The sequence below is a fragment of the Scyliorhinus canicula genome, chromosome 11 (genome assembly GCF_902713615.1).
Source record: "Scyliorhinus canicula chromosome 11, sScyCan1.1, whole genome shotgun sequence".
NCBI lineage: Eukaryota > Metazoa > Chordata > Chondrichthyes > Carcharhiniformes > Scyliorhinidae > Scyliorhinus > Scyliorhinus canicula.
In genome coordinates, this window is record NC_052156.1 from 143,313,463 (window position 1) to 143,336,221 (window position 22,759).

Below are 22,759 nucleotides of genomic sequence, written 5' to 3' on the forward strand. Positions count from 1 at the left end.
TCTTCTCCCGTGGGCGGTGCCTCTTCTCCCGTGGGCGGTGCCTCTTCTTCCGTGGACGGTGCCTCTTCTCCCGTGGGCGGTGCCTCTTCTCCCGTGGGCGGTGCCTCTTCTCCAGTGGGCGGTGCCTCTTCTCCAGTGGGCGGCGCCTCTTCTCCCGTGGGCGGCGCCTCTTCTCCCGTGGGCGCGCCTCTTCCCCCGTGGGCGGCACCTCTTCCCCCGTGGGCGGCACCTCTTCCCCCGTGGGCGCGCCTCTTCCCCCGTGGGCGCGCCTCTTCCCCCGTGGGCGGCACCTCTTCCCCCGTGGGCGGCATCTCTTTCCCCCGTGGGCGCCGCCTCTTCTTCCGTGGACGGCGCCTCTTCCCCCCCCGTGGGCGGCGCCTCTTTTCCCCCGTAGGCGCCGCCTCTTTTCCCCCGTGGGCGCCGCCTCTTTTCCCCCATGGGCACCGCCTCTTTTCCCCCGTGGATGCTGCCTCTTTTCCCCCGTGGACGCCGCCTCTTTTTTCCCCGTGGACGCCACCTCTTTCCCCCGTGGGTGCTGCCTCTTCCCCCATGGGCGCTGCCCCACTCGCATCCATACTGCTCTTCGCCACCCCAAAACACATGCCAGTTTGCCTCTTCCCCATGTCTCCACAGCCCACCTCAGGCTCCGGCACTCTGTGATCACTCCAGCACTGATCGCACACTCGCTCTTACACACACACACCCCCCCCCAAACCACCTTCCTCTTTTTCACCAGCAAACTCACCAATGCTAGTGTTTGCTGCTCCTCCAACCACAAACTGTTCCTGAGAGGAACGGCCTGTAATTGGAGGAGCAGCTGCTTGCAGAATCGTCCTTTTTGCTTGCCTGTGTTTCCAGCAATTTGAGAACTGGCTCCGACTGCCTCAATCTGGCTCCAGGGCTGCCAGTTCCACATGCCTGCCCTAAAAGATTAGCCATAAAATTGCTACAGAACCTGGTTCTTTCAATAGTCTACGTAACTCAAGTTATTCTTACTGCTATAACTAATTTAGCCATCATTTAAAAGAAGGTAGTTCAGCAGAAAACCAGTCTATGGCTTTCCGATTGAGTTATCTGTTTAAGACAAGTAACAAAACTGCGCAGGCAGCAAAATCACACATTTTATTCTTAGTTATGGTATTTTAGTATCTGTGTAGAGGTGACAGAAGGGTTTCTACTTTTGGCCTCAGTGCTTTTGTGTTGAGTAAGGAACAACAACTATTGCTATCTGTTGATGCTGCTGAACGTTTGCGTTCCTGGCCATCAGATAAGGACAAGATTGTGACCTGTTGTGACTTGGATAATTTTCTCTCCCAGCCCTAGCTGGTCTCAATTTGTTCATCATGCACAAACTCCATTCAGTCTTGTTAGATTCAAAATGAATTTGAGTTTAAATGCATTTACACCTGCCTTAACTGAATATTATTCCTGCCAATCTCAGAGAATACAGTTATGTTCTCCAAAACAGGAAGTGAGCATCACAATGGCCTGAATATGGCAATAGTATTTGTTTTAAGTTGAATCGGAGTTTAATTGAACTGATGGTTAAAAGTAAAAGTTAGGCATTAAAACATATTTTCTTTTCATTATAGACACTGCTGAGATAGTACTTAATAGGACCATATTTAAGTTTGGGTAAACAAGACAATATTTGGGATTGTGAACAGCTGTGTCTGTTTTACAGATCAAATTTAAATTTTGTGTTGGAAACTTAATTGTTGGAAAATTGGTTGTGTGTTAGATTAGCACAGGGTTTCCCATACTTGGACTTGTGGACCCCTGGGGATCCATGAAGGATCTCCAGGGAATCCAAGAAATTGGCGGTCAGCAAGTGACTAGCAAACAGTGACTCGAATGCGCAAAATTTAAAAAGAATTCGAGAAATCAAATGGGCCGATCAGAGCTGATAGATTTCAGAGCTCAGAGGCCATGATTGGCCCATTTGATTTATTTGATTTCGATATTGCTGAGCAGAAAAGCTCCCAGAAAATTGCAGCATGGAGCAACGGTGCGTGGCTGGCAGGCTATGGCGGGGCCCCAGGAAAGGAGAGGTGAGGTTTGGACCTCGGGAATTGAGTAGGAGGGGTTTGGCCCTTGTGGAAAGAAGCTAAATGGGGGGGCCTCGGAACAGGATAGGTCAGGTTTGCTACTTGGGGAAGGAGTGTTGAGAGGACGGAGTATGTGCCTGAGAAGGGCGAGTGTGTATGTGAGAGTGGCGAGCGTGTGCCTGAGAGGTACACGTGCACGATTGTGTGTGAGTGAAGGGCGTGTGCATGTGTGTGAGGGCTTGTACACGTGTGTGTGTGTGTGTGTGTGTGTGTGTGTGTGTGTGTGGAGAGAGTGTGTGTGTGAGGGGTGTGTGCATGTGTGTGAGAGGTGTGTGGAGCATGCGTGTGTGTTTGTGGAGCGAGTCCACGTGTGGAGCGAGTGTGCGCACGTGGAGTATGTGGCCGAGTGGAACATGTGTGTGCGCGTGTGGAGTGAGCATGTGGCACGAGTGGAACATGTGTGTGGAGTGTGAGTGTTTGTGTGTGTGGAACGAGTATGTGAGAGGTACGAGTGTGTGTGTGTGTGTAGCAAGTATGTGTGTGTGTGGAGCGAGTATGTGTGAGTGTGTGGAGTGAGTATGTGTGTGAGTGTGCGGAGCAAGTATGTGTGTGAGTGTGCGGAGCAAGCACGTGTGAGTGTGCGGAACGAGTTTGTGTGTGTGTGAGGAGCGACTGTGCATGTGTGCGTGTGGAGCAAGTACGTTTTGTGTAAGGGGTGAGGGAGAGATATGCATGTGTCAGAAAAGCGAATCTGCTTTCCAACATCGTTCCTCCTATTAAAAATGACAACGGCCAGCAAGGAGATACATAGCTTACCAGTAGAGCCGGGTTCCATATTGCTGGAGTAGGTGCTGACGACAAGGGGGATGGAGAAGGGAGTAGTATCGACGGTTTACAGGGCTACTTTGGAGGAGGACAACGCTCTGCTAGACGGGATCAAAGCAAAGTGGGAGGAAGAGTTGGGAGACGAAATGGAGGAGGGACTGAGTGTGCATGTGTGTGAGGGGAGTGTGCATATGTGTGTGCGAGGGGTGTGTGTATGTGGAGGGTGTGTGTATGGGGCGTGTGTGTATGGGGCGTGTGTGTGTGGAGCGTGTGTGTGGAACGGGAGAGTGTGTGCCCGTGTGGAACGAGTGTGCGCATGTGGAGTATGTGGCCGAGTGGAACATGTGTGTGTGCGCGTGTGGAGTGAGCATGTGGCGCGAGCAGAACGTGTGTGGAGCGAGTATGTGAGAGGAGCGAGTGTGTGTGCGTGGAGCGAGTATGTGTGGAATGTCTGTGTGTACGGAGCGCGTACCTGTGTGTGTAGTGTGCGTGTGGGGAGCGAGTACATATGCTTGTGTGGGGAATGTGTGTGTGTGAGTGGGGAGCGAGTATGTGTTTGTGTGGAGCGAGTACGTGTGTGTGCGGAGCGAGTACGTGTGTGAGTGTGCGGAGCGAGTACGTGTGTGAGTGTGCGGAGCGAGTACGGGTGGGAGGGTGTGGAGTGAGTACGTGTGGGAGGGTGTGGAGTGAGTTTATGTGTGTGCGAGTGTGGAGCGAGTATGTGTGTGTGAGTGTGGAGCGAGTACGTGTGTGAGTGCGGAGCGAGTACGTGTGTGAGTGCGGAGCGAGTACGTGTGTGAGTGCGGAGCGAGTACGTGTGTGAGTGTGCGGAGCGAGTACGTGTGTGAGTGTGCGGAGCGAGTACGGGTGGGAGGGTGTGGAGTGAGTACGTGTGGGAGGGTGTGGAGTGAGTTTATGTGTGTGCGAGTGTGGAGCGAGTATGTGTGTGTGAGTGTGGAGCGAGTACGTGTGTGAGTGCGGAGCGAGTACGTGTGTGAGTGCGGAGCGAGTACGTGTGTGAGTGCGGAGCGAGTACGTGTGTGAGTGTGCGGAGCGAGTACGTGTGTGAGTGCGGAGCGAGTACGTGTGTGAGTGCGGAGCGAGTACGTGTGTGAATGCGGAGCGAATACGTGTGTGAGTGTGCGGAGCGAGTACGTGTGGAAGGGTGTGGAGCGAGTTTATGTGTGTGTGGAGCAACTGTGTGCATGTGTGTGTGTGTAGCGAGAGCGTGTGTGTGGAGCACACGTATGTGCATGTGGAGCAAGTAAGTTTTGTGTAAGGGGTGAGGGAGAGAGATATGCATGTGTCCGAAAAGCGAATCTGCTTTCCAACATCGTTTCTCCTATTAAAAATGACAAAAGCCAGAAAGGAGATTGCCAAAAGCCACATTGCTGGAGGAGGTGCTGACGACAAGGGGGGTGGAGAAAGGGGGTAGTATCGACGGTTTACGGGGCTATTTTGGAGGAGGAGATGGCGCTGCTAGAAGGGATCAAGGCAAAGTGGGAGGAAGAGTTGCGAGAGCAAATGGAGGAGGGGGTTTTGGTATGAGGTGCTCCGGAGGGTGAACACCCCCACCTCGTGTGCAAGGTTGGGGCTGATACAGCTGAAGGTGGTGTATAGAGCACACATTACAAGGCAGAGGATGAGTCGGCTCTTTGAGGGGGTAGAAGGTGTGTGAGAACATTGTGGGGGAGGCCCCGCAAACCACGTTCATATGTTTTGGTCCTGTCCAAAGCTGGAGGATTACTGGAAGGAGGTGTTTAGGGTAATCTCTAAAGTGGTGCACATGAAACTGGACCCGGGCCTTCTGGAGGCCATATTCGGGGTGTAGGACCAGCCGGGGTTGGAAACGGGCATGGAGGGAGATGTTGTAGCCTTTGCCTCATTGATCGCCCAAAGGCGGATCCTGTTAGGGTGGAGATCAACCTCTCCGCCCTGTGCCCTGGCGTAGCGGGGGGGACCTGCTCGAATTCTTGACGCTTGAAAAGGTCAAATTTGAACCGAGGGGAAGGATGGAAGGATTCTACAATTCATGGGGGTTATTTATTATGCACTTTTGAGAATTGGATCACATCGAACATCAGGGGGGTTGGGGGCTGGGAAGGTTGGAGGAGGGGGGACTGTATGTGTTAATGGTGACTATGAGTGATTCATGAATCCTTTTTATCATTTGTTTATGTTAACATGCAGGCTAATATTTGAGCGTTTGGTGGGAGGATGGGATCGTTGTTATTGATATGGGGATTGACATTACATTCGTTACTGATTATTTATTGTGTGTAAATTTGGGAGAAAATGTGGAAAAAGGAGGAGAATAAAAAAATATTTTTTAAAAAATGACAAAGGCTCTGACATAGGTATTTTTTAATGAGAACCTTTTAATTATTATGACCACTCTGCTAAAGTGCGTACTACTTCCCGGGATTAATGTTAAGGGGCCTTGGGAGGGTCGCTTGGCCTGGAGTTACCATGAGGGGTACCTATACCTGTCAGATTTATTTGTGACTGTGTGCCTCTTCTGAATTGTGACAGATGCATAGATATAATTGTAAAAGACTTGTTTATATTTGATTTCTGTATTCGCACCTATTTTGAAGCAAAACAATGTGCATCGATTATGAAAATGCTTGGGGTTCCCGATTCTCTTGGCAGGTCACTCGGGGTTCCGTGGCCCTCAAGGTTTGGGAAACTCTGGATTTGCACAATGCCTTTTCAACTTTGGAACAAACCAGTGTTAAATCTATGCAAGCTAATTAAATACATTTTCTATTTGATGATTTTAAGGATCTTTCTAATTGCAGAATAATTAACTGTCTCGTCTCAACTTATAAGAGTGATTAGTTGAACACCAGGTTCATTCTTCAACAATAACATCCTTTTGAGCATAAATAATTCACCAAAACAATTTAGAGAGAAAATAGCATCGTGTACATTGAAATCTTATTCATTTTTCAACATTTACAGGACCATAATTATGGTGCTCGTCCTCCGCCAACACCCCCAGCTTCCCCCCCTCCAACAGTGGTGATAGGCAAAAATGAGGTGAGCATATTCACCACAGCTAATTTTGATGAGACTTCCAGTGCCACGACGATCAGCACTTCTGAGGATGGGAGCTATGGCACAGATGTTACCAGGTGCATCTGTGGGTTCACCCATGATGATGGATACATGATCTGTTGTGACAAATGCAGGTAGGAACGCAACCTATTTACCTTGCCTTTCACCTATCTGGATATTCACATTACAGTATACTTTTATTTTTGAAAGCTTGCTAAAGAGATTCCCCAAGGAAGAGTTCATCCATCTTAGCCATACAAGATTGGATCAGTTTATGCTATATTGCAGCCTTCAAAAAGGGAACCTATGAGGATGCTATTGGCCGCAAATAACTTTGGTTAGGGTGTGACAGATTAGCCAGTGTTACAGATCCAAATCACCATCTGGCCTCTCCTGTTGAAATTGCTGCAGTAAGGACAGCATAGCTTTAACACTCCCAGCATTTGAATAATTTAGGGATACCGTGTGCATGTTCTCACAGGAATAAATGTGCCCAAGGAACTATATCATTGAAGAGGAGGGGAAATTGTTCAGAAAAATCAAACTGCCTATCTGCTCCATACTGATATTTTTTTAAAGGGATACATATCCTATAATCTTACATTACTGGATTGCCCAAAGATTGCACACAGTATTTGGGGATATTCTAGTTTGAAACCTTTCTTTTATTTTTCTTGTACACTTCCTTGATCTTTAGAACATTTTCTCTAAGATTTCTGTTCAAAATAAATGATAAATACCTCATAAACTCTTTAGATTAAGTTAAATGTGGTTTTCCATAATTTTGTCATGAGAACCCATGTGAACTCACCTTCCTTTAGCTGATTCTTGTGATTTATGCATGAATAGTCCCCAGGAATAATTAGGGAAAATATGAACATTGCAAAGAATGATAGGTGACTCTTTTAGGACTTTGGGCTCCATCTTAAACACTGAATTATTAGAGTGAAAGACGTTGATTTTTCTTTTGTTAGGAAAAATATTTTACATGGTTATGCTGTCTTTATCTCAAATATAATAAATGTGTAAAATTATCCTTGATTTTTTAAAGTAAGAACAAGTAGTAGTATAAGCCAATTGGTTGCATTGCAACACCTAAATAATCAAAGACAGAAGCAGTGGTTTGGAATAAAATGCTGACATAAGCAATTTACAAATAATGCCTTCAGTTTCAACAATTTAGGTTTTCAACTTGATCCGTTGCTTTGATTTTTATCTTTCTTAGTGTTTGGCAGCATATAGATTGCATGGGTATCGATAGACAGCATATTCCAGAAACGTACCTGTGTGATCGTTGTCAGCCTCGGTAAGTACAGTATATTCCAGTGAAACACTTCTAAAATAAATGTTAATGTTTTGTTCATAATTCTCAAGACAACTGTAATGCTGTACTTCCAGGTGTTTGGATAGAAACAGAGCTGTGTTGCTACAAACAAAGAAAAGGGAAAATATGTCAGGTATGTGTGAATCTATGACCAAGAAAGATGTTGTAATAGGACTTTATTATGGAAGTCTTGAGAACCACTTGCACTCACGTCAGAAACAAATCACTAATCTAAGAGCTAATTTCAGCCTGAAAACCAAACAACCAACTTGCATACGATGAGATGCTTTTATATTGCTAACCAAGTGGGTTTGTTGCTGGGCTAGTAATCCAGAGATTTGGAATTGATCTGGATGCACCAGGATTCCACCATTGTAGGTGGGTAATTTAAATTCAGCAAATTAAATAAATCTGAAATTTAAAAAAAGGTGACCATGAAACTACTGATTGTTGCAAAAAATCATTCCGTTCACTCTTACCCTTTAGGGAAGGATATCTTCCATTCTTACCTGGATTGGCCTATAATGTGACTCTCAACCCACAGCAGTGTGGTTAACTCTTAGTTAAGGGGGCAGTGATCAAGCAACTTACATAGATTGTTCACAATTTACATAGATGATTTGGAGTTGGGGACCAAGGGCAATGTGTCCAAGTTTGCAGATGACACTAAGATGAGTGGTAAAGCGAAAAGTGCAGAGGATGCTGGAAGTCTGCAGAGGGATTTGGATAGGTTACGTGAATGGGCTAGGGTCTGGCAAATGGAATACAATGTTGACAAATGTGAGGTTATCCATTTTGGTAGGAATAACAGCAAACGGGATTATTATTTAAATGATAAAAATATGATAGAAAGTTGGTTTACAGGTGCAACAGGTGATTAAGAAGGCAAATGGAATTTTGTCCTTCATTGCTGGAGGGATGGAGTTTAAGACTAGGGAGGTTATGCTGCAATTGTATAAGGTGTTAGTGAGGCCACACCTGGAGTATTGTGTTCAGTTTTGGTCTCCTTACTCGAGAAAGGACGTACTGGCACTGGAGGGTGTGCAGAGGAGATTCACTAGGTTAATCCCAGAGCTGAAAGGGTTGGATTACGAGGAGCGGTTGAGTAGACTGGGACTGTACTCGTTGGATGAGGGGAGGGATCTTATAGAAACATATAAAATTATGAAGGGAATAGATAGGATAGATGTGGGCAGGTTGTTTCCACTGGCGGGTGAAAGCAGAACTAGGGGACATAGCCTCAAAATAAGGGGAAGTAGATTTAGGACTGAGTTTAGGAGGAACGTCTTCACCCAAAGGGTTGTGAATCTATGGAATTCCTTGCCCAGTGAAGCAGTTAAGGCTCCTTCATTAAATGTTTTTAAGGTAAAGATAGATAGTTTTTTGAAGAATAAAGGGATTAAGGGTTATGGTGTTCGGGCCGGAAAGTGGAGCTGAGTCCACAAAAGATCAGTCATGATCTCATTGAATGGTGGAGCAGGCTCGAGGGGCCAGATGGCCTACTCCTGCTCCTAGTTCTTATGTTCTTATGTAACTCCATGACACCCACATCCTGTGAACAAAAAAAAAATTCACATGCACCAACATGCAAAATATATTTTGCCATATACAGTAGTGACTTGTTTCTCCACTGTGCATGATTTGGATCTTGGGACAAAATTCTTGTTTTCTGTTCAGGGTTCCAAATTGATATCAAATTAAGAAGTAAGCTGGATCTGGGGTAGTTTGGAAGTTTGCAGAAATTCGAACTTCGGACTTTGGATTGGCACTCTGTTTGCCGACAAACATAAATCAATGAATCCCACTAGCAAAAACCTCTTCCTGCACCTGTAACCTTCAGAGTATTTGCTGCATTAATTGTGTTAGGTCTTGCTGTAAAATAACAGCGTGTTAATGATGCACTTTAGAATTAATGTCCAAGTCGGCCAGAAATAAACTGCGATCTACAAATTTCCAGAATTTGCTGGGCAATTTACGCTGCTGCAAGTGTTATTTTTTTAAACTTGTTGCATTTGTACATTAATTGTCCACTCATCACTGAAAATTAGAGCTGGAGTTCAATATAATTATATTTGTTTCAGAATCTGATCAATTTTAATGTAAAGCCAAAAAAAAACAGTGACCTATAAAGGGAGCAGTTTAAACCGTTCATATAATGGAGATTTTTAAAATGTAAATTTTATGTATTTTTCAACTTTTCCTGTCTTCAGTCTTGTCTCCTTTTTTCATTACTCTTTCTGTACCAGGTCCCATTAATTCAGCCACCCTCTTTGTCAATCATTCTTGTTTCTTTCTCTGTTCAATAATTTTGATGGTTAAGATAACCCATCAATCTCGCCATTCACTAACGTCCAAAATTTACCTCTACCGTTGTCATATAATTATCAGCTTGCACTTCCAGCAGGGTGGATACAAACATTTTTTGAGCTGAATGATGAAGAAAAATATCAATCTAGTGGCACGTGACGTGAGATGGCCCATTCCATCAAGATACAGCCTATTGTAATTTTCTTTTCCCTGAGTGAGCTCAGTCATTCCTCCCCACTCAATTTAATTTTAATTGTTTCTACCATTTGTAACAGTTGTAAGTTCACTTGTTGAGTACAAAAAGTTTCCTGAATACTACATAGGTTTTAACCAATGTTAATTTTATTTTGCACTTTGATCAAATGTTCTTTTGCTCTTTGGCTTCCACCTACAAACAAGTAATAGCTAATCTTATTGATAAGGCACGTTACAATTTTAACTTTCTTGCAATATTGTGTCAGAAATCTTTATTGGTTTTCAGTACCTTCCTTCGCTACCTCACATGAATATGGGACATCTCCTGGCAAGAGTGCCAAATAAGGAAGTGCAATAGCATGCAGGGATCCCCAATATGTAAACTCTCAAATGAATGTTGGCTGCATCCCCAAAGACGTGCTCTGTGGCGAGCTTGATATTGGCACGAGACCAACAAGTCGCTCATGTCTGCTATACAAGTATTTTTTTAAATATAAATTTAGAGTATCTGATTCTTTTTTTCCAATTAAGAAGCAATTTAGCATGGCCAATTCATCAACCTGGCACATCTTTGGGTTGTGGGGGGTGAGACCCTCGCAGACACGGAGAGGATGTGCAAATTCCACATAGACAATGGCCCGGATCCAACCCGGATCCTCAGCGCCATGAGGCAGCAGAACTAACCACTGTGCCGCCCATCTGTTATATAAGTATGTCTGCAAATGAGCCTTCAAGTTAACTGGGATTGCAGCCGATATATGGGAAGTCCTTGCTGCTGACCAGTGCCTGGAGACAAGCAGTTGGGAAGGACATGGATAAAGCAGACAACAAAATAAATTACCAGACGGCAAAAAAGAGAGCCTGCTGGAAAAAATGGCATCAGTTGGCCTTGAGCCAAAGCCATTCATCTGTGTCATTTGTGGAAGCGATTGCCAATCGCGAATCGTCCTCTTCAGTTACAACAGATGATGCTCATTACAGAAATGACATAAACCCTGGGTGCAGTCAATTGTCTCCTGAGATGGGCGGATGTCCCCTATATGGATAGTTTTCTCTCCTTGTGCCCTAGCTAGGTTAATCTAGCATCCAAAGTCCACTTCCAATTCTCATGTATCCAGCCCCATGAAATTGACCTCCCAACTTCCCATTGAAGTTAACATTGTAAGTGGTTTCCTGCCCTCAAGTAATATCTCCTCCCTCAACAACATTTTTAAAAATCCACCATTTTGGATGGATTTGCTGACTGTCCAAACTATCTCCCCTATTTCCAACCTCTCTGTCTGTCCCTTCAAAGCCTTTGAACGTTTTGTTATCTCCCAAATTTTTGTTTATCTCTCCTGTAGCTTTGTTTGTCCATTCAGGCTTCTGCTCCATTCACGGCACCAGAACAACTTTAAAAGTCAACACCACCCTCCGTGATTGTGGCCTTATCCTAATTGACCTCTATGTATTCCATGGTTGATCATCCTCTTCCAATTGCTCTTCACCATTGTTTAGCTTGGTGGGACTGCACGTGCTTGGTTCCACTCTTACCTATACAATTTTAGCCAGTGTATCTCTAGTAATGGCTCATCTTCTACAAACTGCTATGTTATTTCCAGAGTACTTCCCAGGGACTATGTTGCCCCTTGGTGATACTATCCACAGACTTGTGGATCATATTTCATTTATATGCTGACAGTGTGAAGCTCTATTTGAAAATTATAGATGTCATTGCATTATTTAAAACGGGAGGGAGAAACCAGGAAACTACAAATCAGTCACTTTGGGAGCTGTGAGCGGGAGAAATTCGGAGAGCAGCCTGGGAAGGTAAGTGACTTACTGAGTGTCCCGACTGGGTGGGTTGGGGGGGGGTAATGAAAAGTGACATCACAGGAGGGCTGTGATTTGATTGGCTAATAGGGAAACTGCGCTAAATTTGAAAATCCATTTCATTACTGGCTATAAATTGCTTTCAGATTGAGGTAATAAGGAGAAATATTTTTACAAGTTTTAAAAAAATATATAAAACCAAATTCGAAACTAATTAAATAAAATAATTAGGCAGCACGGTGGCGCAGTGGTTAGCACTGCTGCCTCATGGCGCCGAGGTCCCAGGTTCGATCCCAGCCCTGGGTGACTGTCCATGTGGAGTTTGCACACTCTCCCCGTGTTTGCGTAGGTTTCACCCCCACGACCCAAAGATGTGCAGAGTAGATGGATTGGCCACGCTAAATTGCCCCTTAATTGGCCAGAATGAATTGGGTACTCTAAATTTAAAATAAAACAATTAAATAAAATAGAGATCGGGAGGTCAAGTGATGTGTTGTTCCTGCACGATGCGGGAGCTGGTGGACCCCATTGTGGCTCCTAGTGACCACGTTGGTAGTAAGTGCTGGTTGCTCAAGGAACTCAGGCTCAGAGATGATGGGCTTGATTCTGAGCTTCGGACCCTGCGACACATCAAGGAGGGAGAGAGGTACCTGGACATGTGTACCACGAGTTAGTCACACCCCTAGGAGATAAATTAAAAAGCAGAACCAAAAATGTAATAATCTCTGGAATTCTACCTGAGCCATGAGCTAAGTGGCATAGATCAATAAGATTAAGGAGATTGGTGTGGGAGGAATGGGTTTGAATTCATGGGACATTGGCACCAGTACTGGGGAAGAGGGGACCTGTTCCGATGGGACGGTCTTCGTCTGAATCATGCTGGGACCAGAGTCCTGGTGAACCACCTAACTAGGGCTGTAGATAGGGCTCTAAACTAAATAGTGGGGGGGGGGTTCAGTTGTATGGAGAATTAGAAAATCAAAGTTAAAGAAGAAGGTAGAAGTGCAGGTTAACAACAAGGACTTTAAACTAGTTAAAGGAGCCGAGGGCTCAGGCGAGGTTAGTAAACTTTCCAGACCACGTAATAGAACAGAGAATATGGAGGGTGGCAGGAATCTAACTTAATGGAGAGGAAAAAAAGGTGCCAGATATGAGAAGGGAGGTGGTCAATGCAGAACTGGGGGTGTTGTACCTAAATGAGGTAAATGAGCTTGTTGCACACAATGAAATTGGCCAGTACGATGTTGTGGGCATCACAGAGATGTGCCTGCAAGGGGATCAGGATTGGGATCTAAATATCCAAGGATATGTGTCCTATCGAAAGGACAGGCAAATGGGCAAAGGGGGCCGGGTTGCATTGTCAGTAAGGAATGAAATTAAATTGCAAGATGCGATATATGATCAGAAGGCATAGAACCTGTGTGGGTAGAGTTGAGGAATCTCAAAGATAAAAATACCCTGATGGGAGTTATGTACTGGTCCCGAGCAGTAGGCAGGATGTGGGGTAGAAAATAAATCAGAAGATAGGAAAGGCATATAAGATATGCCGGTGGACTGGGAAAGTCAAGTTGTTAGTGGATCCCAAGAAAAGGAGTTTGTAGAATACACCGCTGTTTAAGAAAGGGAAGCAGAAGACGGGAAATTATAGGCCGGTTAGCCTGACTTCGGTCATTGGCAAGATTTTAGAGTCCATTATTAATGAGATTGCGGAGTACTTGGAAGTACATGATAAAATAGGACTGAGTCAGCACGGGTTCATCAAGGGGAAGTCATGTCTGACAAATCTGTTAGAATTCTTTGATCAGATAACAAGGAAGTTAAACAAAGGAGAACCAGTGGATGTAATCTATTTAGATTTCCAGAAGGCCTTTGACAAGGTACCATATTGGAGGCTGTTAAATAAGTTAAGAACACATGATATTAAGGGTAAGATCCTGCGATGGATAGAGGATTGGCTGACTGGCAGAAAGCAGAGAGTGGGGATAAAGAGGTATTTTTCAGGATGGCAGCTGGTAACTAGTGGTGTACCTCAGGAGTCAGTGAGACCACAACATTTCCCAATATACATTAACGATCTGGAAGAACGAACTGAGGGCACTGTTGCTAAGTTTTCAGATGATACAAAGATATACAGAGGGACAGGTAGTATTGAGGAAGAGGGGGGCAGCAGAAGGACTTGGACTGGATAAGAGAGTTGACAAAGAAGTGGCAGATGGAATACAATGTGGAAAAGTGTGAGGTTTTGCACTTTGGAAGGAAGAATGGAGGCATAGACTATTTTCAAAATGGGAAAATACTTAGGAAATCTGAAGCACAAAGGGACATAGGAGTCCTAGTTCAAGATACTCTTAAAGTTAATGTGCAGGTTCAGTCGACAGTTAGGAAGGCAAAATGCAATGTTAGCATTCATGTCGAGAGTTCTAGAATACAAGAACTCAGCTCCGGTCAGATCCCATTTGGAGTATTGTGAGCAGTTGTGGGCCCCTTTTCTAAGGAAGGATGTGCTGACGGAAAGAATCCAGAGGAGGTTCACAAGAATGATCTCTGGAATGAAGAGCTTGTCATATGAGGAGCAGTTTAGAACTCTGGGTCTGTACTATTTGGCGTTTACAAGGATGAGGGGGGATCTTACTGAAACTTAGAGGATACTGCGAGGCCTGGATAGAGTGAACATGGAGAGGATGTTTCCACTAGAAGGAAAAAATAGAACCTGAGGGCACAACCTCCGACAGAAGGGATGATCATTTAAAACAGAGATGAGGAGCAATTTCTTCAGCCAAAGGGTGGTGAATCTGTGGAACACTTTGCTGGTGAAGGCTGTGGAGGCCGAATTACTGAGTGTCTTTAAGACAAATAAGTTCTTCATTAATAAGGGGATCAAGAGTTATGGGGAGAAGGCAGGAGAATGGGGATGAGAAAAATATTAGCCATCATGGAATGGCGGAGCAGGCCCAATGGGCTGAGCGGCCTAATTCTGCTCCTATGTCTGATGGTCTTATAGTTTAATTTTGTGGGAAGGTACTGGAATCTACTGTCATGGATACCGTGACTATGCATTTGAAGAAATATGTGCCGATCAGAGAACCTGCACCAATTTGTGAGGGGTAGGCCTGACTAATACAGTGCAATTCTTTTTAAAAGGCACTAATAAGGTGAATATGGAAGTGTCTGAGGATATTACTTACATGGATTCCCATATGGGTTGGGATTCTAAGTCCCCACATCGGCGGGAGAACTGGCACCAACGGCTCTGGCGTCAACGGCTAGGTAGACGGCGGAGGGATTGGCGGCGCTCCAGCTGGCGGCGAAGGGACGGCGCGAGTTTGCGTATGCGCCGAAGGGATGGTGTGATCTTGCGCATGCGCCGAAGGGACGGTGTGATCTTGCGCATGCACAGAACCGCCGGCGTGGTTCCGTGCATGCGCAGACCGTCGCCGTATTTTGCGGGGGTTCTCTTCTCCGCGCCGCCATAGCGGAGCCCTAGAGAGGCCGGCGCGGAAAGAAGTGGTGCCCCCAAGGAACAAGCCCACCCGTAGATCGGTGGGCCCCAATTGCGGGCCAGGCCACTGTGGCCCGCCCCGGGTTGGTTCCCCCTGCGCCCCCCCCCCCCTCCCTGGAGAACTGCCCCCACCGACTTACCTGCCACGTCCTGCCATGCGTGAGGTGAGTAATTCACGCCGACGGGACTGGCCAAAAATGGACGGCCGCTCAGCCCATCGGGTCCCGGAGAATCGCTGGGGGGGGGGGGGGGCACTGCCAATGTCCCCCGACTGGCGTGGCGGGAATCCCACTCCTGCCCGGAAAACAGTGCCGGAGAATGTGCAGCCAGCGGCGGGGCGGGATTCGCGCTGCCCCCCGGGGATTCTCCAACCCAGCAGGGTGTCAGAGAATCCCGCTCATGATATTTAATGATATTCGACACAAGTGATTATTGGCAAAAATAAGAGCACATGGAATTAGTGATAATTTTGGTGACATGGATTGTTAATTGTTTGAGACAGGAGTCAGAGAGTGGGGTAATCTCGACGGGTGATATCCCTTGGGGGTGAGATCTACACTGTGATTAAGCTTTTCACCATAAATATGAACTATTTGGACGAAAGAATAAAGAATTGTATATCCACGTTTGAAGGTTACATAAAATTAGGAAACTCAATAAATTTTGTTGTTGGCAGCAGTAAGTTACAAAGACACATAGACACAGTAAGTGAAAGGCCAAAACTGGCAGATAAGTTCACGCTGGGAAGTATGAGATAGTCCAATTTGGATCCAAGAAAGGAAATCCAGAATGAGAGACCAGAAACATGAAGAACAAAGGAAGTTGGATGTTCACATACACAAGTCATTAAAAGCTAGTGCACAGGTACAAAAATTAAACAAAATTACTAATGGAATGTTGTCCTTTATCTCCAGGGGATTGGATTATTAAAGTTTTACAGAGGCTTGGATAGATCCTACTTTGTACTGGGGACAGTAGTTTTGAATATTTTTGCCATGGAGGATGGAGGAGAGGCTGAAAAGCTGTTTCCCTTGAAGGTGGGAGGTACCCAGAACCAGAGGGCACAACCTGGAAGAGGGGTTGGCCGTTGAGTCACTCGGACCTGCTGTAGCATTCACACTAGATTGTTGCTGACCTGCAACTCTAAACTATTTCCCCAACTTTTCTCCATATCCCTTGATGCTCTTATCTAACAAATAGACTGATAAATAGATTTTTAGCATAAAGCTCCGATTGTCTTACCATCTACAACTTTTTGGGGAGAACGTTTTAGTTCTTACTATCATTTATGTAAAGGAAAAAGTGCCTCCTGAGTTCTGCTCCTGAATGGCCTAATCTTCATAGATTCATAGAATTTACAGTGCAGAAGGAGGCCATTCAGCCCATCGAGTCTGCACCGGCTCTTGGAAAGAACACCCTACCCAAGGTCAACACCTCCACCCTATCCCCATAACCCAATAACCCTACCCAACACTAAGGGCCATTTTGGACACTAAGGGCAATTTATCATGGCCAATCCACCTAACCTGCACATCTTTGGACTGTGGGAGGAAACCGGAGCACCCGGAGGAAACCCACTCACACACGGGGAGGATGTGCGGACTCCGCACAGACAGTGACCCAAGCCGCAATTGAACCTGGGACCCTGGAGCTGTGAAGCGATTGTGCTATCCACAATGCTACCGTGCTGCCCAAATCTTGAATTGAGTAACAAATTAGTCATGATCAAATTGAATGGTGGAACAGAATCAAGGAGTTAAAAACTTACTTATGTTCCTATCTGACAAACACACCGTGGCTTTTCCACTGTCTCTGTCCCTTCAGTCTGCTTGCCTGAGATCCAGATTTCGAGGAGTTGAAATTTCCTCCAGCTCGACAGTGGGAAGATCAAGACCACCATTACTGCCTTCAGTAAAAACCTGACTCTCACCACTGATTCTGTCCCCATTCCTTTTTTAAAAAAATTTAGAGTACCCAATTATTTTTTCCAATTAAGGGGCAATTTAGAGTGGCCAATCTACCTATCCTGCACACCTTTGGGTTGTGGGGGTGAAACCCACGCAGGCACGGGGAGAATGTGCAAACTCCACACGGACAGTGACCCTAGGGCCGGGATTCGAACCCGGGTCCTCAGCGCCATAGGCAGCAATGCTAACCACTGTGCCACCATGCTGCTCCCTGTCCCCATTCCTGGCTGCTGTATTGACCTGACCTAGACTGCTCATACGTCAACGTTGATGCAGAGCTAAATCTCTGACCACCATGTCCTCTCCATCACAAAGTCTGCCTATTTCAACTTCCATAATGATGCTTCTTTTCCTCATTCTGCCACCAAAACTCTTATGTCACCTCCAGTGTCAACTATTGCAATTGCTTGAGATTGGTATCTCAACCATGCCTGATTGGCACCTTGGCCTTTCACTCAAACTCCGATGCCCCACGTCAAGTCCCAATCACCCACCATCCCATCCTACCTGAACTACAGCGGCTTTAGATTCTTAATGCACTTACTATTCTTTTTTTTTGAAAATATCTTTATTCGGTTTTTAACATTTCATACATGAAACAAAACAACATGAAACAAAAAGAAGAACAGAAGAACATAGTTGGCCTGACCTCTCCCACACCACTCTCAAGTATCCTCCACCCCCTCAAACAACTGCCTCATCCCTGACCTCGTCAAATGTACATTGTGCACCACCTTTAACTGTATTAACCCCAGTATCACACTAGGTTGAGGCTTTCACCCTCCGGAACACCTCACACCACAACCCCTCCCCAAGCTCCTCCTCCCACTTGGCCTTAACCCCTCCAATAACACCGTATCCTCCTCCAGAACCCTCCCATAAATCACCGAGATGACACACCCTGCCTCAACCCATTACCGACAACAACACTCCCTCCAGCAACGAGGAGGGCGGTGCCACCAGAAACGTTGGGAAAACCTTCCTTGCAAAATCGTGCACTTGCATAAAGGCATCCCCTCGTGGCATCCCAGACTTCTCCGTCAACTCCTTCAAACCACCCTTCCAAGAATAAATCCTTCATTTGCACCACCCCACTCCTCCCATCCCTGAAACCTAGCATCCAATCTCGCCGGCTCAAACTCATGATTGTCTCGGATCGGCATCAGCCCTTAACTTAAAATGTTTTTAAAAAACATTTAGAGTACCCAATTAATTTTTTCCAATTAAGGGGCAATTTAGCGTGTTCAATCCACCTAGCCTGCACATTTTTGGGTTGTGGGGGCGAACCCACGCAAACACGGGGAGAATGTGCAAACTCCACACGGACCGTGACCCAGAGCCGGGATCGAACCTGGGACCTCAGTGCCATGAGGCAACAGGGCTAACCCACTGCGCCACCATGCTGCCCCCTTAACTTAAAACGTTGCCAAAATTACCTCCATGTCTTCAGCATGGCAACCACCACTGGACTACCCGAATATTTCCCTGAGGCATTGCCAGCGCCCACTTCCCTGATCCCCCTAGAAGAGCCTGCCTCCATCTTCACCCATATTGTCTTCGGCACCTTTACGGCATTCGCCACCCAATAATAATACATCAAATTCGGCAGAGCCAACCCCTTGACTGTCGCCATCTTTGAAGCACCTTCGTCCGAATCTTCGCTATCTTACCTGTCCAAGCATAAAAAAAGCTTTTGAAAAGAAGATCTGTACACACTGGGATAAAAATAAGAACCGCGGCAGAACATTAATCTTTACCGCCCGCACTTGGCCTGTCAATGATAGGGGGAGGCTTTCCCACGTCAACAAATCAGCCTTGACCCTGCCCACCAGACTCGTAAAATTCAGTTTATGGAGCCGAGCCCAATCCAGAGCCACCTGCATCCCCAGATACCTGAAGTGAGTAGTCGCCACACGAAATGGCAATCTCCCTAACCCAGCTTCCATCCCTGGCGGGGAGACCAAAAAGCACTCGCTCTTTTCCAAATTCAATTTGTATCCCAAAAACGTCCCAAATAACATAAGCAGCCTCTCTTCCCAACTCTGGTTTCTTGTGTCCTACCTTCCTTCAGCTCCACATGTTTTAATTGGTCTAAGTCTTCTGCTCAAAATTCCTCCCTCTCTTTGAAATCCACATCTTTAACCAGGTTTTTGGCCACCGTCCTTGATATCGAGAACTTTGGATTGTGCTTTGCTGAAAGCCTTTGGTTTGCTTTACATCATTAACAATGCTACAGAAATGCAAGTGTACAAATGGATTTGTTTCTCATGTTAGTTTTTTTGTATCATTGAAAATTTTGCTGTGCCAAACCAGCAAAAAAGGATTTTTAAGTTTCCTATTTAATCAGTAATTCTTGATGCTTATTTAATATCCTATTGGTATACCAGATTTTTTAAACTAGTTGTTATAGGTTTTGCGTAATCCTCCAACCATGGCATTTTTGTAATCTGGTTTGCTTTGTGCATTGGTGAGATGTGCATTGAGTAGGCCCAGATCAAAGTTCTGTCCTGTCCTTCTCATCAGTGGATTAAAAAATTGCACATCTGGGATACTTTTGCAGTGATGAATGCCTACCATAGTAATGTGTTGTTTTCCCACATTGCACATCATTTTACAGTATATACTGGGTTTGAATTTTCAAAGGAGCTTCTAAATGCCTGTAATGGAACGTAAGTTAGGATGGTTTCACTTGACCTATCTCACACTTATAGTGAGACTACAGATCATAGTTAGCATACAAAACAAATGAAATACCATAGCTCCATACCAGAGGTAAACCTGGCAGACTTATTCTTTTGTTTATCTCCATTGCTTTGATATGGTGATGGCACTGCAAGTCTTGTATATGAATTATAATTGCAAACAATAATTAATCAATTACTAAGGAAGAAATGGCAAGCTATCAGTTGTTGCACATATTTATGGTTTCACCGGACCAAACTGATGGTTTAGTCAGTTTTGACTGGTTTAAAACTTTTCAGCAGTGAAACGAACTGTATAGTTGAACAGTTTGGGTAAATTTCTGAGTACTGAGTGTTCCTTGGAAGTATAAAGACCAGGATTGTTATACATTCCATTTTCCATTTGGTTTAATCTATTAGTTCAAATAAATCTTCTGAGTTGTATGAATTTTGCTAGCTCTGTCAGAGCAGTCCGCTGAAGATTTTGCTCTGGTAAAATGTTGAAGTAAACTGTTAATTGCTTTTCTGTCTCTTCACTCATTTCTTCCTCCTTCCCATCAGGCTGAACCAGACTGTGCATAACCGTGGCATCCTAATAGACCTAGGCCTGAGTTCCCAGCCCCTATATCCTCTCCATCGACAAGGATCCATTTAGATTGAAAGTTGAGGTGTGCTTGACACGACCGTTGATTTTGTAGTTGCGAATATCTTGACATGACCTTTGCTTTCCAGTTGCAGGGTTCATGTCCCTGGGAATCTTTGGACTACTATCGCCAGTTATCTGCCGAACAAGGATAGTTGTCAGCTTTCTTGGGCAAGATACTGGCCGTGTAACAAAAAGAACTGTCACATTAGAGTAGCTGAAGTCCCCTGTGTTATGAATCATCTCGCTAATTCACTGGTAGTGATGGAGCCTAGGTCCAGTCTGTATGATTACCTATGGCACAAACCTGTTTACAAATGATATAGCCAGTGATTTCTTTGTCTCTGTCGGTGAAGAGATAGACTGAAATGAGCCGATTTTCCCCTCTTTCTGCATTGGTAGGAATACCCACTTAAATTGCATTGTGCAATTTTCAAATACCTCATATGATGAATTTATGGAAATAGATGGTTAAATATTGGAATTGGATTTGAGATAACACTGCCAGAAGGCATTACTTGACAGTCAGGAGAATGTGTGCCCAAACAGGGATTCGCGATATAGCTGTTTCAAAAGTTCAGTTTTGATTCAATTCTGCATGTTGATGGATTTCTGAACAAGACTGACCAGAACCAAAACCAGCTTCTTTGTTCTCACCGAATGTTATTTTGGATCTGGATTTATGATAATATGAAATATGCTGTGTTGCGGAGAAATCATTTTGGAGGAAGAAATTATTTTTACATATTAACTCTGAAATCTGATATGCGAATGTAGAAGAAAGCTTTTGTTGATGTTGGCTCTCCTGGAACTAGCTGTTGATATTCAATTTGTCTATTCACTTCCTGTGCTCTTAATTATTTTAAGTGCTTACCTAGTTCAAGATTAGATATTGTGATTGACTTAAAATAAAGTATTTATTTTCCTTATAACCTTTTAGATTCAAAAAAATCCAACAGCTCCCCTTTTATGTTTATATTATTCTGAAATATGTTCCTTTGTTACTGATTCAAAAGGAATTGGAACCTTCCAACGTTTACTCTCAGCCCCTTTATAATTTTTAGCATTTCTTGATTTCAAAAATTATCATCCTTATTTTCGACACATTTGATGGCCTCAGCTTCTCCCTCTGTCTCATTTCTTCCAGCCAAACAGTCTTCCTAGATATCCAAGATTACCTAATTCTGACCTCTCAAACATCTCCAATTATATTTACTCTCCCACTGGTGACCAGGACTTCAGCTACCCAGGCCCTAAGCTCTGGAATTCCCTCCATAAAACCTCTCTGATTCTCTGCCTCACTTTCTTGCTTTAAGATGCTCTTTAATATCCTATCTTTTTGATCAAGCTTTTTGGCCATAAGCCCCACTGTAGCCTTATGGAGCTGAGTGTCTAATTTTGCTTTATAATGCTCCTATGAAGCACCTTGGGTTAAAGGTGCCGTAAAAAATATGTTGTCCTGTTAGTCCCGCCTTTAACATCCTCTATTTCATGAGTTTTTCAACACACTTGTGACTATAACCATTCATTCCTAACACCCCAGCACACACATAGTGAATCAGCATTGTACCTTGTCTATCATGCCTTTCTATGGTGCAGTATACAAAACTCAAAATACTCTAGCTACGCCTAACAAATATGTTACACAAATTAATCATTAGCTCCTTTCTTGAATATTTAACGTCCTTCATATTCAACCTAGAATCCATTGTCCTTTTCAAACTTTTTTCTACTTGTAATACCACACTCAAGGTATGTATATCTCGATCTATTGCGCAAAGCATTTAATTGTTGGGCATAATTCTCACTAATTTCTCTCAAAATATATTGTTTTATATTTATTGATGCTGAATTGTATTTGCTAAATTTCTACTCACTCGCTTAACCTATTAATTTCTTCCTGTGGACTTACATTTTCAGTTTGTCGTGCCCATTATTTGTCATTAACAATGAAGTTTGGTATCACTTCCTCTGTGCCCATGTCCCATATCATTTATGTATATGAAGAGAGGTCCTACCATTTATCCGTCTAGTAGATACATCTTGCTAAACTGAGAAATATCATAACCCCTATCTGCTTCCTGTCCTTTAGCTATCCTTCTATCCAGGTCTCCACATATATCTTTAATACATGGACCTTAATCTTCACAGTAAATATTGAAGTTCTCTTTTCAATTATTTTTAAGTTCCCAAAATATCTTGCTTACTTAAACTCCCTTTGTCCATATACTCGGCAATTTCTTTTAGAATGAAATAAATTTACTCGAGCACGACATATCCCTTAAAATCCTATGTCAGCTATCCCTTTTAAGTGTTCACTAATGTTATCCCTTATTATGGTCTCTAACAGTTTACCTACAACTGATGTGAGGATAACTGGTCCATCGTTATCTGGCTT

At 44.4% G+C, this 22,759-nt stretch overlaps 1 protein-coding gene across 10 annotated transcripts in view; it reads left to right on the forward strand.

Annotated features, from left to right (window-relative positions):
- kmt2e (lysine (K)-specific methyltransferase 2E) overlaps positions 1-22,759 on the forward strand; it is a 164,665-nt gene that overhangs the window by 65,025 nt on the left and 76,881 nt on the right. For all 10 annotated transcript variants that reach the window (XR_005462313.1, XM_038811585.1, XM_038811589.1 and 7 more), the window contains 3 exons: positions 5,838-6,067; positions 7,159-7,239; positions 7,332-7,390. Coding sequence is in view for 9 of the 10 variants with exons in the window: in XM_038811585.1 (XP_038667513.1) it covers positions 5,838-6,067; positions 7,159-7,239; positions 7,332-7,390 (370 nt within the window). In the remaining variant the exon portion in view is untranslated. The remainder of the gene's footprint in view (positions 1-5,837; positions 6,068-7,158; positions 7,240-7,331; positions 7,391-22,759) is intronic.